At 38.6% G+C, this 18,291-nt stretch overlaps 1 protein-coding gene across 1 annotated transcript; it reads left to right on the top strand.

The window, feature by feature from the left end:
• Positions 1-5,114: 5,114 nt before the first annotated feature.
• On the top strand, positions 5,115-17,093 carry LOC106938932 (O-methyltransferase MdmC-like). Its single transcript, XM_015021143.1, has 7 exons — positions 5,115-5,287; positions 6,133-6,322; positions 9,733-9,824; positions 9,914-10,146; positions 16,336-16,572; positions 16,648-16,722; positions 16,803-17,093. The coding sequence occupies exons 1-7, from the start codon at positions 5,272-5,274 to the stop codon at positions 17,076-17,078; spliced, it is 1,119 nt and encodes a 372-aa protein (XP_014876629.1). The 5' UTR covers positions 5,115-5,271; the 3' UTR covers positions 17,079-17,093.
• The last annotated feature ends 1,198 nt before the right edge of the window (positions 17,094-18,291 follow it).

The raw sequence follows: 18,291 nt of genomic DNA, 5'->3' as shown, positions 1-18,291 counted from the left end.
CAAATAACTTAAGTTCATGAGCCAAAAATGAGTTATTTAATTTTAGTTTTAAAAAAGAAATCATTACAATTACAAATGTTTTGATTACAATTTTATTTTACTTAACTGAGGTTTTTTTTTTGTTTTTCATTGGATAATTGTGAAACAAAATTAACTTCATACTCTGTGAACCAGACCCTGAACTTACTTAAAGTCTGGATTTAGTTTTTTCCCTTTCATTAATGACACTTTTATTGGACAGGAGCAGCTTGATTGATTATTACATAAATTATATCTATCATGGTAGTTCAGGGTGAGTTATTTTTAATTCTAAATGAATATCCTTGTTGGTCTTTTATTTAAGTGCTATTCTCCTTCAAGATACATTTACCTAACGCTAGAATAAATGCAATGTACATTATGCAGCAAAGGAAATTAGAAGTTCGAACATATATCCATTATGGAGATGATCGGTTTTGGACGGGCGATGTGCCCCGTATTGCATAAGCGACACTAAAGAATGACTGCTATCATTAACGATACAGGGAAGAAGCTTTTCAGTTATCTAGCTTTGTTAGCAAAGTCGTTAGCTAGCAGCTAGCTAATAGCACATCAACAAGAGCCTAATGTCTGTCTGATAAAAATACCGAATCGATAGATAAGAACAGTTTTTCCTCACCTGGCTGTCTCCTCCCACTCAGTAGTTCTTCAGAGAAAGGCAGACTGTCAGTGTCTGTAGTATTTCATTACCTCTCTGCTTAAACCGCGACTCCGTGCTGAAGCAGAAACAATACTTTCAACGTTTTCCCTCATCTGACAAGTAGCAAGTCTACTCCTCTTTATTCACCAAAAACGTTTTTTTTTTTTTAAATTCACCAAAAACTGTTCTGTAATTTGGAACGTTCGCTACGTTGAGTTCCAGTTAGCTGCCTTATCTCACTGCGCGAGAGGCAACTGCGTCATGCGTCATGGGCAAAAGGTCAAAGGTAACAAGGTGGCCAGAGGGCTTATTATGTTGTTTTTCTTGAAAAATACAACAACAACAAAAAACAACAAAAAACAAAACAATTTCAGTACATGTAATTATGTGTCAGAGGGCTTAGGTAATAATAATAAAAAATAAATAAAAAATTTGACCAAAAGGGCACTTGGGGGCAAGGCGCAAAAGGGGCAAGTGCTCAAGCCCTCTTAGCCCCCCCTCTTTCTGCACGTGCCTGGACAGGAGGCAGGTTTTAGGGGCATCAATAACACTGCTAGCAATTAAAGTTGTGAAGTGGCAGTACATGGAAAAAGGTTAAAGAGGTATGTGAATACTGTCACAAAGCATTGTAGTTCAATCAGAAAGGATGATTAAAAACAGTTGCCATATACAAGAGGATCTCTTCTTGAGCAGAAACAATGAGAGGGAACAGTAAGTGCATCTTGAACCTGAAATTTCTGAACATTTTTAACACTGTACAAGACTGATAATCCCTCTAAGGCTGCACATGTCCGGCACTGGCATAATATACAAAAATATTTACCATTTCATTGCAGTCATGGTGGGATTAAAACTTTAAACATGTTCAAAAAGAGCTATTCAAAGACAGGAATTATTTGGTCAATGCACAATGTGTGATTCTCTTCTGCCTCCAGACATTTGTCTGGCAAACTGACAATGGTTCCAATACAACAAAACCACCCACTGATTAACTAAGACTATAAATAATAAATAGTTGAGGGACAATTTGTAACCATCGCTGGTTAATCCAACTTAAAGACATTAAGATCCTCTGCATTCTAGAGTCGTGAATACATATCTTTTGTCAGAAATATATTCAAGTTTGCTGCAAAAAGGTCTGACAGAGAAGATAACAAAGATATTCCTAAGACTCCATTCACACCAGTCCTTCTTAGTCTGCTTTAAACCAATTCCATTTAATTTACCTTGAAAGTGTGGTATGGTTTTAACTGATAACTTTACTGTCAGGTTGTGTTGGTATGAGGACCCAAAAGCAGATGGACGGAGACAGTAGATGAAGAATTGTTTTAATGAAAAAAATAAGAATGAAACTTGCAGTGAAGAAAAATAAGTTTCTTATTTCGAAGTGTGGCAAGTTCTCCCACTTAGAAATCATGGAGGCGTCTGAAATGTTTATCTTAGGTGCATGTCCACTATGAGAGACATAATGTAAAAAAGAATCCGGAAATCATAATGTATAATTTTTTTAAATAATTTATTTGTGTGTAACTGTGTTTAGAGCGTAATTTAGAGCACCATTCAAGCATGCATTCATACGCAGCTGTTATACAGAAAACGGAAATAAATTACCACTTAATGAGGAGATATGAAGCCTGCCTTACCGAGCGTGAAGCACCAGGAAACAGAAGTTTGAACTGGAAGCCAATAACATGATGTCAACCAGATGAGGGAAGGCCCTTTATATAATGACAGCCAGCTCTGCAGCCAATGGAAACAGGGACTGGTGTGGTTCATTCAGAGCCTACAAGGCATACGCACAGTGTTAGCACTTCCACAGAAGCTAAGATATGTAGTCTTTCTTATTTCTGTTACAGGATAGATAATCAGCGACAAAGCAAAATAAATGTTGCTCCTCGATTGCCTGCTTTGCAAACACCAGCCGATAGCATGCTAAGTAGCCATTTAGCTAGTTATGTCAGTTTCCCAAACTCCATCTTACTTAAAATATTTCAGATATGTTGTACAAAAAGAGTAGCTGAATATTCTCCAAATAATTTGGAGTAGGGTTATTTGCAGAAGAAAACTATAGAAAAATCTACAAACAGGTGAATCCAGACTAAATAGATGGAGATCCCCTACCTCTAAATCAGAGGACCTTGACCTCTGTTTTACCATACAGAAGTAAATACTCAAGACTGTTTGTCTTCAGTATTTTATTAGCTTTTTGTTACATTGATTATTGTCTTTATCTTTTAGTCTTTTCTATGTATTTGTGACATCCCACTCATCTTGAACATGACTCAGGATAAATAAAATAATGTAACTTCTATAGCTATACAATGTGGCTAATCAGCTATGCAAAAGGACGAAAGCCCAATGATGCTTCTACAGAACAATGTATATTGATGCTGATGTTTTTAGGAACAAAAGGGGCTCCGAAATCAAATTCTGCTCCAGGCCTCATACAACCTTGGACTGGCGCTGCATGATGAGGTAATCTGCTGCACTATGCAGAGATGCGCAACAAACAGGAGATTTAATTCAATGCTGCTAATGTGGCTTTAGTAGCTCTTTCATTTCATGTCTGTTGAGTTTTTAATAAGCATCACAGAAGCTATTCTGGTTGGTCGAGTTTATGGGACGAGTTTCTCAGATCTCAGCCGCGCACATTAACTCTGTCTGATTAAGTGGACAAAGCATTTGATACGGTTTCATACATTGTGTAACCGGAAAAATAATACTAAAAATAATAATATAATATAAAATCAGCGTGATGCGTTACAGACAGGTGAGCGTGAAAGCTCCTCACCAGGCTGAACCTGCATGATCAGGTTAGCACTAGTTCATTAACTAACACACCGGCCAACCGGGAACACATGGATAAACTTTATCAGCGCAGGCAGAGCCGGGCGCTGGGCGGCGTGTTGAGATGGAAAAGCCACACAAAATTCTTTGTTCACAAATATAAATCATTCTCACCACTCGTTCAGCGCACCTCTGAAAGCTACAAGTTATTCCTGCAGTTCACATAGAGCTGCGCAACCAGAGCCAACCAGAGCTTGGTGTTTTAATAGTTATAGTTGGTGACCCCTGCTTTAGTATATTTCAAATTTACTCACATTTGTGAAAGTACATTGTAGTATACTAAGTATTAAGTGTACTACCTATAAATATATACAAAATACACTAACAGCATGGCTGTACCAATTTTGAACATTATAACTTTAGACACACTTAAATAAATTGTACCAAAGTACACTTTTAAGAAATATATTAAATAAAAATATACTTTAAGTCAACAAAATGTGTATGCTCAAGTGTGCCAATGAAACAATATGCTTTTAAAGAAATTTTGTGTATATTTTAAAATATCTGCTCAAAATAGAATTTTTTTAAATTCACTTAACACCTACTTGAGAAATAAACTATTAAATATACTGACATTTTAGTATGTTTTAAATTACATCCAAGTGTTTGATACAGTACACATATAAATAGACTTACATTGCTTTCAGAAGTAGTTATTTTTATCAATTTTATTGTGACTTTTATGATTTTATAACTGGATGGAGGGTGTTTGATGCGACTTAATAAGCTTTTCTTCATAAACTTAACTTTGGTTTTAATTAAGCGCTGTATGACTTTGATATTGTGAGGCTGCTACCTTGTTCATCATTGTTTTTATCTTCAAAAACACTGTACATTATATAAATAAGCTAAATAATTGGAAAATCAGTTCATTTATTAAAAGTCTTTAACCATTTTATTGGCAATGAACAGAGAGGAGGAACATGCTCTCATCGAATGGCAGCCACCACAGTTAGAGGTTGCGCAATCCAAGGTGAGGCTCAGCTCGCTGCTGCCTCACCAGATGCGCTTCCGAGCATTTGAATGTGAAATTGTGAAAATTCAGCTTTTTCAAGAAAACCTGAACAAAACTGGTTAAGCTAAATGAAAAATAAATACTTTATTGTACAAACCACAGGTTTAAAGTACCAATATAAATTATCTTATTATATATTATCCTTCCATGATCACAGGTGAGACTCTGCCTCACCTTTCTCCCCTGACCGCACATCACTGACATACAAAAACTTGCATGTTTAATGTTTTTAAGGTTTTCTTTATGGAAATATTGTTGTTTAGTCCACAGTTGCTGGACAGGAGTAAAGGCAGAGATAGAAGGGGAAGACATGCACCAAATTTTTGGCAGCTGTTGTTCTCTATACATTTGAGAGCTTAAACGTCTCTACAAATGTCTCTTTTACCGTTTGTGTTTGTTCTTTAAGCTTTAATATTTAATCAAATATGCCTAAATAATATCAACAGAATTGTTACAAAAGCACGTGAGACTCCTGAAGGTTTCGGAGCTCTATCTCACAAACTCTGGTTACATTCAGCCGCTCCCATCGTCCCCCGTCCCCGGTTCACGTGCCACGCGGAGTTGGATAATGGCGCTGTTCACGTGTTGGGTAACAGAGACAAGCTGCCACTCCCCCTTCCCTCTGTGGGTAGCATGATCTAACCGAAACTTCTGGACCTCCAGCAGCACGTAAACTCGCCATAGTTGTCAGCTGCAGAAACCGACGTCCCGCCCATAAACGGTAAATATGCTGCCTGACAAAGGTAAGTTCGTTCCTCAATTTTTTTTGTACCGATAGGTTAGAGTGGTTAAAGGAGGTAGCGAGAGAGTGGTCAGACTTTGTTACCTAGTCCAGAGAGAATCCAGGCTGTGTTCAAGTAGAAACCTTCTGTCTCATCCCAGGGAGCTTCTTACGATGAGTAAAATATCAGTAGCAGTTGCTATTGATGCTATTGCAGTTGCTTGGCTGATCACTTTAAATGCAATATTTCCATTTCAATAAGCACTTCTGGATGTAAACTGGATTTCGTTGCCTGTGCTTGGAACATGTGCAATGACAATAAAGTTGAATCTATCTATCTATCTATCTATCTATCTATCTATCTATCTATCTATCTATCTATCTATCTATCTATCTATCTATCTATCTATCTATCTATCTATCACTTAAATATATGTTTATATTTCTTTTGAAACTTCAACATTCATGTTTTAAATCATGTCTTGTTTTGCGTTTGTCTACATGGGTGTGACTTTTTTTTACATTAACCATCATAATATTTAATTTCTGTACATTGTTGTAAATTATGTTAATTATGTGCTATATGTTGATTTTTTGTTGTTGTTGTTTTTACCATCAACCTGCCAGAGGACTATAAATGACAATTAACTCTAGTACCTAAATCTGGCATATTTACGTGGTTGATTTAATGTACACTTGTTGATTATTATTGAATAAGTTCAAATGAAAACTATTTTGTGCTTGGCTACAGAAATTAATTACAGAATGGAGCAGAAGTAATTTCCTGGTAGTTGATATATTTAATTTCTCTTTGGGATCAATAAAGTATTTTTGAATTGAATTGACATGCTCTTGTGATTTTCCCAGTTCCTGACACCCCTGTGGAAGTCATAGTGGATCTGTTGATAAAGGCTAAGGGCATAGCTTCAACATGTGCCACCGTTCCAGAGGAACTGAAAAGCCACCTGCAGAAGGCTCTCGACATTGCCAGTGGACTGGACAACTACCTGGAGAAAATTACCACCAAAGAGAGCGAACCTCTGGCGGAGCTGTATAAGTATGACTTTGCTTTTTTTCTCTCCACTAAATCATCTGAAAATAAAAGTGTTTTATTGTGTGAAATACAGTCCCTTGTTGAAGCGTTCATACCCCTGAAACTCTTTCATAGTTTTTTATGTTATTATCACAAATGTTTGCATATTTTAATGGCAACAGAATCAAACTATATTTTATTGGTCCCCAAGGAGAAATTGTTAATTTGTTGACAAACTACTCCCATGTTCAATCAATGAATCAAATTTTATTTACATAGCAAATTTCAGCAACAAGGCATTTCAAAGTGCTCTACATCATAAAAACACAAACTTGTGCATAGAATCAACAATTGAAACATTGCATTTAGTCAAGTGCCATTGTTAAATTCTTAATCGATTATGCTTCAAAGGCAACTCTAAACGTGGGTTTTTAGTCTAGATTTAAAGGAGCTCAGTGTTAAAGATTAGCAAATATAAATTAAATCATTAGTGCCAAATTTCATAACACGTGTTAAATTATAAATAATTTAAATATGACTGAAATATTAAATGAATTGAAGAAATAACATTAATTAATTAATAAACAAGTATCAGGGTTTCACCCAGTGTATTATAGGCCTGGCGGCCCGCCATTCTTTACTAGCGCCACCGCCAGGCTAAGCCTTTCTTGTTTATGTTTTTAGGAAAATAATAATTAAAAAAAATAAATACATTTTTTTCTTCTTCTTTTTTAAGCCGGATTGCAAGGGTCTCTGTTGCTCTGAGCGCTTCACTGGCGGAGCAGATTTATTCCTAAAAGATATGTTTATAGAAGATAGGTTTATAGTTTATGCATTTAAAGCCGGACCAATCACACCGCTGGCGACTCTGCACGTTGCTTTGCGCGCTGCAGTAGATGGATTAAGTTTACCTCAGCGCGGATCCTGCGCGCTTCCTTTCACTGAGACTGGACACGGGTTGACCTGTATGGATATTTACATCAACCCCTGTGAGGAATTATGATTCTTTCCAGAGTTTTTTTTTTTTTGATCAAGGTAGGACTTTAAACACCAAGCTCTGGTTGGCTCTGGTTGCGCAGCTCTATGTGAACTGCAGGAATAACTTGTAGCTTTCAGAGGTGCGCTGAACGAGTGGTGAGAATGATTTATATTTGTGAACAAAGAATTTTGTGTGGCTTTTCCATCTCAACACGCCGCCCAGCGCCCGGCTCTGCCTGCGCTGATAAAGTTTATCCATGTGTTCCCGGTTGGCCGGTGTGTTAGTTAATGAACTAGTGCTAACCTGATCATGCAGGTTCAGCCTGGTGAGGAGCTTTCGCGCTCTCCTGTCTGTAACGCATCACACTGATTTTATATTAAGTAATATTTTTCCGGTTACAAAATGCATCAGACCGTATCAAATGCTTTATCCACTTAGTCAGACAGTTATCTCTGCGCAGAGATCTGAGAAACTCGTCCCATAAACTCGACCAACCAGAATAGTTTCTGTGACGCTTATTAAAAACTCAACAGACACAAAATGTTAGAGCTACTAAAGCCACATTAGCAGCATTGAATTAAATCTCCTGTTTGTTGCGCATCTCTGCATAGTGCAGCAGATTACTTCATCATGCAGCGCCAGTCCAAGGCTGTATGAGGCCTGGAGCAGAATTTGATTTCGGAGCCCCTTTTGTTCCTAAAAACATCAGCACCTCTGACAGATGTGTTGGACTTAATCTGAGAGAAGGGGAGTAGTTTAATTGACCAACCTAAAAAGCAGTCAGTTATAATTGCAGTTTACTAAATTGTATTTGTGAACAAACAGAGCTCAAACTTAAAGATTAAACTCACAGCATCAGATTGTTGCTATGGTAACTAAACAATCTAACTATGGATATTGTTCTCTGAACTTTTACAAAGTAAACTTGCCAGCTACTTAAACTCTTACATTTAAATGTTAAACAATTTAAAATCTTTTAATCCATATATGCTGAAATTGAATCAAATTTAGCAGCATTGATCATCTCAATAAACAAGTGTTACATTCATGTATCTGTTGTCTGTGTTAAAATATTAGCATTTATGGGGCCCCTGAAGCCCTGGGGGGCCTGATGGAACTGCTGACTTAATTTGGATTAAACAAAAGTGCAAATAATTGATTTTCATTTTAATTGTATTTTTGTTGTTTTTAAGACTAGTTGTGGGTTTAAGTAGTGTTTCACTGGCAATGTTTTCCCGTAACGTATAATTACCGAGTGATATTTTAACATTTCCTTTCACCTTAACATCTTTTAATACAAAAACACGGTGGACCGCCTTGGCACCCCGACCACTGGACTTAGCAAGTTTTCTGGGGGAAACCCTGAGTATGTACATGGAAATATGTGAATCTATAAATTCAGTGTTCAAGACCAACATAAAACATTTTGTAACATAGAACACGTCACATGTAAAAAATAAAAAAGTGCTTCACAAAGATAGAACAGAAAAGTGAAACGACAAAAACAAGTGAAAAGGCACAACAGTATGAAAATAGATTAAATTGTAGACAATCAAAATGGTACATGTGTAACCGGATCCTTTCTGTGTTGTGCTGGTTTTATGAGTGATCAGGCTGTGACACGGTTTGTCTTTAAAAGGATGATTCTCGGTTTATTCTGACGACAACAACATACAGAAAACAACCATGTTAAAGGCTGCCTCCTCCAAGTCCTACACAAAAGTACATAACAAAAATTAACTTAATAAATCTATAAATAAACTGGATGTATTTAGATGAAAAATAAACAGCACACACCTCTCCCACAGGACAACATGACAAAAGGGGAGGGTCTAAGGGACGTAAACAATTTAAAGACAATACCACAGAAGAAGAAATAAAAAGGAGGGGCTTCCGATCTTAAAGTAACAGGTTAAAACAATGACAGGTGTTTCAGTCAGGTAAGAAACAATACAAATACCCCCCAAAAAAGACATTTTGTGTAATCATAACAAAAGAGAAGTACAACCAGGTTACACATGGTTTACAAATGTTATTACAAAAGTTTTTATAAATAAAATCTGAAAAGTCTTGCATTCATCTGTATTCAGACCATCTATGTTAATAAAACCTCATTCAGGATTTCCCTATTATTTAGCTCCACCAGTCTTTAGCTTTGACCACCTTCTAGGGGCACTCTGAACTCATTTGTCTGGATTTTATTTACAGGTGTTAAAGAAGACTGGATGCAAATGCAAAGCACATTTTTCAATTTTTTTTTTTTTTTTTGCTGAAAACCATGTGTATATTTCCATGCAGCTCAAAATGATACACTCCTTCGTGTTTGTCTGTTGCATAAAATACTTTGACATTTGTAGTTGTAAGATGATATAATGTTAAAATGTCCTAGGGGTGTGAATATTTTTACACAGCAGTGTCCCAACATGTAAAATCAGTCATGTGTACTTATTGGTAGGAAGACCATGTCTCACAACTGGGACCAAGTGTTTGAGGAGGGCAAGACTAAGTTCCGGCTTCCAAAGGAGTGCATCACTGGCCATGTTGAGGGTGGGACATTTATATGCACCTTTATTATTATTACATTTCATCTGTTATGTGTTTCATCATGATATGATAGTGGGTGTGCTTTTTGGCAGGTCAGGCCCTTAAGATGCTGATCCACATGAGTCAAGCCAAGAGGGTCCTGGAGATTGGGATGTTCACCGGTTATGGAGCTCTGTCCATGGCAGAGGGGCTTCCAGAAGATGGCTGCCTGGTGGCCTGTGAGCTAGAACCGTACCTTAAAGAATTCTCTCAGCCCATCTTTGAAAAGTCTCCACATGGTAAAAAGATAACTGTCAAGATTGGATCTGCCATGGAGACCCTTAAGGTGAGAGACAGTTGGTGTCAGAGTGATCTAAGGCTGCGTTCACACTGCAGCCTGAAGGGTAATACTTTATTTGAAGGGGGGTGAATAAGACTGTCATGACACTGTCATAAACATGACATAACACCTGTCATGTTCATGAATAAGCCTTCATGAATATTTATGACTGTTGTCATAAAGTGTCATTTGGTAAATTATGACGCTTTTAATACAAAGTTGACATTATTCAAAATGTCGTTGTTATGACAACTTGACATTAACCAAGAAATCATTACTGATATAAATTTGTTATAAAAGCATTACTGATTTCCCTATAAATATTAGGTAACTTTATGTTATTAAAGGTAAAGTTTAAACAGTAATGATTTATTGGTTAATGTCAAGTTGTCATAACAAAGACATTTTGAATAATGTCAACTTTGTATTAAAAGTGTCATAATTTACCGAATGACACTTTATGACAACAGTCATAACTATTCATGAAGGCTTATTCAGGTTCATGACAGGTGTTATGTCATGTTAATGAAAGTGTCATGACAGTCTTATTCACCCCCCTTCAAATAAAGTGTTACCAATGACTCTATGGTCCAGATTTTTATGATGTGTGGACACAACAATGTTTCTATCACTGGTCATGGGATAAGAACAGTTAAGTACCTTGCTGGTACCATCTGATGATTGTGGTAGGGGTTTGTCCCGCAATCAGTGGTGTCCTTGAGCAAGACACTTTACCTGGCTTGTCTGCCCAGTGGCGCCAGTGCTGTCAGATTGCCCCTACAATGTAATACTCACCACTGTCTGTGTGAAAGTCTGCATGGATGTGTGAATGACTGAATGTAGTGTAAAGCGCTTTGGAGTCCTCTGGACTTGGTAAGCGCAACACAAGTACAGGCTATTTACCATATGACTTAACATGGGAAGTACCATCCAAGTGTTCTTCAAGACACTTGACCACCTTTATAAAAAGGGGGAGGTATTGACAGTTGGCTGCTTTAGAGCAAACAAGTCTATATTAACATATTGCCAGGGAGGAGAGAGATCACCTTAGAGAATCAATTGTTCATGGCTAATAAACCTGGACCTAAAGAACCTTTCCAAACAATTTGAAACCCATCATTCTGCAACGAGAAAGATTATTGTGTGACACAGTCTTTCTCAAACTGTGTAAATGAATTAAGTGCAGCTGAAGTTCAGCAGTCTGGTGGCTGCAGGGAGGAAACTGATTTTCAGCCTTTTGGTCTTGCTCTGGATGCTCCTCAGCCTCCTGTCTGAGGGAAGAAGATGGAACCGTCTGTGTGCAGGATGAGTGGAATCTTTCATGATGTGGAGCACTCTCCTCCTGCATTGCAACATGTAGAGGTCCATGATGGAGTTTTTGTTTTGTTAATACGGTACGCAGGTATGCAGATCTAGGTCTGCAGCTGTGCTGAATGCAATATGCCAGTGAAGAGGGGATGAACAGTGTTGCGGCCCACGTTGACTAACTGCATCTTAACACTTAAAATTATTTTACTGACCAGTGGCTGAAAGAAAATGTTTGTTTTTGTCCATGCAATTCAAGTCTATTTTTCTTCTATTATGCTTCTAATTTCCAAATATCCCTAAAATGCTGACATTTTGCACACTTAAGGATTTTTTTTGATATCCATCTGTTTTCCATATGTTTTCTACTTCATGTTGCGGTGACAACTTGAAGTTAGGTGCTCTGTGAGTGTTTGTTAAATGGGGTAAGTGGTCCGTCCAGCGGGCTTTTCCTTCCAACTATCATGTATGGTGGTGAATAGATGATGTTTTGGCCTTATTTCCCAGCCAGTGGACCTTAGCATTTAGCAGATATTGAATCAATCACGAACTCTGTGAACCAGTTATTTGGTGACAAATTTGGGGCTGTTCAACAGCTAAAGGCCAATCTGAGCCAATAACACACCAAGACAATATTGTGAAAGAAGTAGGAAACCAAAAGTAATACAGAAACCATTTGGTCTACTAGCTGCAGAATCTTGTGGTGCAGTTACTTTTCCCTTCAGGTAGTCAATGTGGGCTTGTGCACATCAGCAAGGTCCCACCTGGTTTGTGCAGTATGAAATCAGTCAATTCAGAAATCATGAGAAGCAATAGAGAATAATACCATATTGTTTCTTGTTGGAGAGACATATTTGAGAACAAACTGAGATCAATGTTCCATCTCAGCACTGAGAACATCTTGCACACTACAAACCAAGTAAATAAAGCAAGGGTCACCAGCAGGATTTGCTTTGTGACTGAACTTTTGGAAGCAAATAGTGTGACTAGCCTTGGATGACTCTCTTTCAGACTCTTTCAGACAGTTAGGGTCCTTTCATTTTTCTTTATTTAAGTTCTGCTGTTAATAGATGCAGTATTGATTTACTATAGTGTCAAAGTGTATGCAATACACTACTCACAAATTAAAGGGAATACTAAAATAACATCCTACATCTCAAATAAACTAATTAAAAAACATTAATGACACAGTGGAATTGATTGAGATGAAAAAACACAAATTATCAATTTAACCCCTTAACTGGTGTTCCACACCAGTTGCTGACCCAAACATAATGATAATGAATCAGATCATGACCTTTATGATTTTTTTTTAATTCAAAGAAAAAATAAAATTCACATCACACCAAGCTAATTTTATGTAGTTCTGATTTCTCGAATACTTCTCTAAGCACTGTTGGTGCTTAACGACAGCTTATACTCTGACTAGCTTCTCTGCTTTTTTCTTCTTTATTATTGTCAGTTCTTCAGAAAAACGAGCTGCTAGTAGCGCTGCTAACTCCCGTTACAAAACTTAACTCATAATTACGATCTTCTGTTCTGGGCAGCTCTCTGATAGCAGATGTAGTGTCCGTAAACAAGTTTTACTAAATATTGTATTTTAGCTGAAAAGAGAGACGTAACTTCTATTATAAATATAGACTAGCAAAAAGCCCTACAAATTACAGTGAAATACTGCTACTTCCGGTGGGCGCTGGAAGTAAAACCCATTATCGTTTCTCCAGTAAGCCTCCCAGGAATAAAATGGACCTTTGTATATGTCTCTCTCTCTCTACCAGAGGCCTGGAAGCTTGAGGGTTCCTCCAGTATCTTGGCTGCGCCTAGAACTGCATATTTCTGGACTGAGATGTCTGATGTTGTTCCTGGGATCTGTTTTAGCCACTGCTCCAACAGTGGGCAGTCACTCCCAAACCTCCAGTTTAGGGGTGTCGGCACCGAGGGCCCTGATGACCACAGGCACCACTGTGGTCTTCACCTTCCAGGTCTTCTCCAGTTTCTCTCTGAGGCCCTGGTATATTTCCAGTTTCTCCTTTTTCCTGATGTTGTAATCACTTGGTATTGCTACATCTACCACAATGTCTGGTTGGTTCTCCATTACCATCTTGTCTGTCTGGATCTGGAAGTCCCACAGGATCTTAGCTCGGTCATTCTCCACCACCTTTGGGGTGTTCCCCACTTTGATCTCGGGGCTTCCAGTCCATATTCTGCATAGATGTTTCTGTACACTATGCCTGCCACTTGGTTATGTCGTTCCATGTACGCTTTCCCTGCCAGCATCTTGCACCCTGCTGTTATGTGCTGGACTGTCTCAGGGGCCTCCTTGTGGTAAACCGGAGCCTCTATTGCTCTGGTGTTTAGGGCCTGTTCCTGTGCAGCCAGGATGAGGGCCTCTATGCTGTCCTTGAGTCCAGCTTTTTTCAGCCATTGATAGGATTTCCTGCTATCAGCCACTTCAGTTATTTGTCGGTGGTACATCCCATGTAGGGGCTTGTCCTCCCATGATGGTTCCTCCAGCACCTTGTCCTCTGTTCCCCATTGTCTGAGACATTCGCTGATGTTCCTGGTCAGTCGCTCTCACACTCACTAGTCCTCTGCCTCCTTCCTTACGGCTCGTGTACAGTCTCAGGGTGCTGGATTTGGGGTGGAACCCTCCATGCATGGTTAGTAGCTTCCGAGTCTTAACATCCATCTTCCATTGCCCTTCATCTCTTCCATTGGCCAGCTAATTATTCCTGCAGGGTATCTGATTATTGGTAAGACATAGCTGTTTTTTGCATGGATCTTGTTCTTGTCTCTAGTTTTACTGGCCAGTCTCCTGTTACTTAATCCATGTTTTGGGCTTTAGACACTGTGCTGAGAGACACAGCAAATCTTCTCGCCACCACTCACATTAATGTTCCATCTTAGATTAGATGCACTGCTTAAGCAACTTCAGTGGGCTGTAAAAAACACCTTATGATCCCTTGATGAGTGACAGCATTGAAAGGATAAGAAAGGATAAGAAGAGAGAAATTATCTGTAGTTACCACCTGCAAAATCAGGCTTTTATAGGAGTTCTCTTGTGAATTGCCTTTCATTTCCACCTGTTTTTGTTCCATTTGCACAGCAGCAGGTGAAATCGATTCACAATAAGTGTTACTATCTAACTGGTGGCATTGATTCTACAAAGGTGTGACTGAGTTACATTGTTTTGTTAAGTGTTCCCTTTATTTTGTGAGCCGTGTATTTCTCTAATATCATGGGCATACTTTTATTTTTGGTTTAAGATCATGTCCTTATTTAGCCCTGAATATATGTAGAGAACTGGTCTTATTTAGACTGCATGTCCTTGCTAAAATTATCTTAGACATTGATAGTTAACTTTAATAACCTTTAGCTATAAATGAACATGTTAATCTGGATGGTGTGACGTCCTCACAATTCCAGGTGACGTATTAAATTCAATTAAGCAATTAGAATACATATGTTGTGTTCTATTTTTTCTGTGTAGTTATTTTTTTTTAGGTTTTCTGTGTTTAGTCCTGTCCCTGTCCTGTCTTCACTGTTGATTGCTTCCCAGGTGTGTCTCATTCCCCGATTACCCTCCCTGTGTATTTAAGTCCACCTGTTGTCTGTCTCTCTTGTCGGATCCTCGTCAAGTGTTGTTAGCCTCCCTAATGTCACGTCGCCTGTCTGTTTCCCCCGAGCTGCTTGCATCTGGTCCGTTGAGCTGTTTTCTACATTAAACCTTCATCTTCTTCAACCTGAGTCTCAGCGTTCTTTCTCACCACAATCGACCACAAATCATGACAACATTCTTCAGGTATCATTTTTGTAGAGCAAAGCTGCCCTGGTACATGGAGATAACCAAGTTCTCCATACGGTATATATGAAATGCCTGAATAGAACATAAGTGGAAAAACTCAACTTACCTTAATATAAAATTCACTTACTCAGCTGACTTGAGAAATATCATTGCACCCCTAGTTAACATCTGCATTTACCTTTTGTTATTTAGTTTGATTTGTTTTCATCCATTTGACAGAGGCCTATTTACAGACTGGCAGTGTGCATGTTGTACTTCAGCTCCCATATTAGCAATTAGTTCACGCACATTGGCAATGTGTTGCATAATATTTATTTGCAGTTGCAAATATATTAATGTGAATACACACGGCACTGCATTGCATCAACTAAAATGCACTAACTCTGTGCTGGCAAAGACATTTGTGATCTCACGTTTTTAGTCAGATGTATCACATCCAAGTTTGGGTTCAAAAACCATTCAACTCAGAGGTTGTGTTTGTCTTTGGTCCACATTCTATGGCTGTAATGTATAAATACCATGAGAAGGCTACAAAGGTATCCCACAGAGATGCCGAAACCTAAGGTCAACATTTACAAAGAAAAGCAAAACGTGATTTCAAAACGTAGGAAATTAAGCAACTTCAGTGTACATATGATAAAATGACCCCTCATATGTGGTTTGTGCTTTTTACCTCTAGACTCTAGAGACAGTCGCTGGTGTGTAGATTCAGCACAATCTGTGGCAAAGGTCCATCCACTATCGGTTGACTATACACACAACTGCTGTCAAATTAAAGAAATTAGCATGTTTGCAAGAAAACTGTGACAGTCCATTGAGACAAAAAAACAAACAAACATATGTTTTGTATATTTCAAAATAATCTTCTTATTTGAAAACAAAGAAAATATTTGACATGTTCTGGAAGGTGACCTGGTACAGATTGACCCGCTGCACTTCTTCACCTCTTTACTTTTGCTGTCACTGTTTGTGTCAGTTTGTTTTCATAACCAGTCAGTTAGTAACTGGTCACTTATTAGCCGACATTTTAGTGCACATTTGCAAGTTTTGTAATTATGTCACGTCCCTTTTTTTTTTTTTTTCAGGAACTGGCCGCCACCGGTGACCAATTCGACATGGTCTTCATTGATGCAGACAAGAATAATTATATCACTTACTACAACTTTATTATGGACAATAACTTGTTGAGACCGCAAGGGGTTATATGTGTAGATAACTCACTCTTCAAAGCAAGGGTTTATCTTAAAGACACTACGGATAGCAACGGCCTGGCTCTCCGAGATTTCAACCAGTTTATTGCGAATGATCCCCGGGTAGAGCAGGTACTTCTCTGACTACATTTGGGTTTTTGATTCCTAATCCCTTTTAATGTTAACGTTACCCTTTGTGTTTGAAAGGTCATCATCCCTCTCAGAGATGGCATCAGTCTTATCAGGCGTGTCTCTCTGACCTCAACACATTTGCTCTCTCAGGTACAGTTGAAACTTGCTGACACCTTCCTCTTGGTATGGTTATCTCTGAGTATGGCTGAGTGTTAGATCTTGTCCATTAGGATGACATTACGGACGATGAAGTCTTTCGAGGTGTCAAAGGCCGTTTCATCCTTGATCGGATGCGTCTGGATGGGAAGGTGGCCTACGTGACAGGTGGCGGGCAGGGCATTGGCCGGGGTTTTGCTCATGCCCTGGGTGAGGCTGGTGCCAAAGTGGCTGTGGTGGACATGGACCAGACCAAAGCTGAGACAGTGGTTAAGGAGCTCCTCCTCAAAGGTGTGATACATGGTCGCAAAAAGGAACTGTCTTGCATAAGTAAAGAACTTCATGTTTAGTCACATTTAGCCACATTTATTAACATTTAGCCATTTTTAACATTTAGTCACTTTTATTCACATTTAGGTGCATTTTATCACATTTAGTTATGTTTATTTATGTTGCACACTGGTTTTTCGCAGGTCCTTTTATTTTGATGAACACTATTAAGAAACCAGAGCAACAGTGAGCGCCTCCGCTGACCAGCCGTTACTATGCTGAATTGCCGTTGGCTCAACTCAAAAACAAATATTTACAATATAAGTCTAAGAATTGTGCACTCAAAACTTCCACACATATATCTCGCCACTCAACTCCAACTCACTCCCCCCACAAGAGACTGTCAACACAAATAGCAGCGCTAATTGACATTTACCTGTTAAGGACAAGAGCGATGCTGACCAGCCGTTACTGCGCTAAATTGCCGTTGGCTCGCTGAGTCAGGAGTGCTGCTCACTGTGCTCTATGTGCCCACTGGTGGCGAACCGTTGTAACTGCAGTACAGTGCATCTCAGCAAGAGATGTGCAGCTTAAGAGCACAGTCAACATAGAAAAACAGAAGTAAGTAAAGAAAGAAAAGGAGGGGGGGTGTAATTATTTATAATGTCCATTCTGTCACATTTACATTTAGTTGTATTTAGCCATGTTTATTTCCATATCCGGTAATCACATTTTGTCAGATTTAACAGAAATTTTGTCACCTGAACTGACGTTTCTTGACTTTAGTGAGAAATTTAATCACTTTTTGCGAGTTACTGCTCTGCTGAGCACCCAAAAAGCAAGTTTCACAATTAGTTCATGACTTTGTCACTGGCCATAATATTGATGTTATGTTCCTGACAGAAACATGGTTGGATGACAATAATAAATCACCCATACTAATTGAATCAGCACTTCCTAATTACATGTTTTAAGCGAGAATAGAAAACATAAAAGAGGAGGAGGGGTTGCTACAATACATCAGAATTCACTAAGCCAGAGTTGTCCAACTCCAGTCCTTTAGTACTACAGTCCTGCAACTTTTAGATGTGCCTCTGCTGCACCACACCTGAATAACGTGTGGTGCTAATGACCTAATAATGACCTAATTAGGTCATTAGCAGGAATCTGGAGAACTTATCTACACAATATGGAGGCAATTAAGCCATTTGATTCTGGCGTTTTGTACCTGTGGCCAAGGGCGTAGTAACGAGTATATGATGGGGGGGGGACATATTGATAACCTGACAGATC

Source organism: Poecilia latipinna, unplaced genomic scaffold (genome assembly GCF_001443285.1).
Source record: "Poecilia latipinna isolate Pla-1442-1.1 unplaced genomic scaffold, P_latipinna-1.0 Scaffold2731, whole genome shotgun sequence".
NCBI classification, from domain to species: domain Eukaryota; kingdom Metazoa; phylum Chordata; class Actinopteri; order Cyprinodontiformes; family Poeciliidae; genus Poecilia; species Poecilia latipinna.
This window is presented reverse-complemented; position numbering and strand designations above follow the sequence as displayed.

What these genes read in the sequence shown, in the direction of transcription:
- LOC106938932 (XM_015021143.1), top strand. An exon ending in CATCACTGGCCATGTTGAGG is followed by an intron (nt 9,825 to 9,913) that starts GTGGGACATTTA and finishes GCTTTTTGGCAG; the next exon opens with GTCAGGCCCTTAAGATGCTG. An exon ending in CTGCCATGGAGACCCTTAAG is followed by an intron (nt 10,147 to 16,335) that starts GTGAGAGACAGT and finishes TTTTTTTTTCAG; the next exon opens with GAACTGGCCGCCACCGGTGA.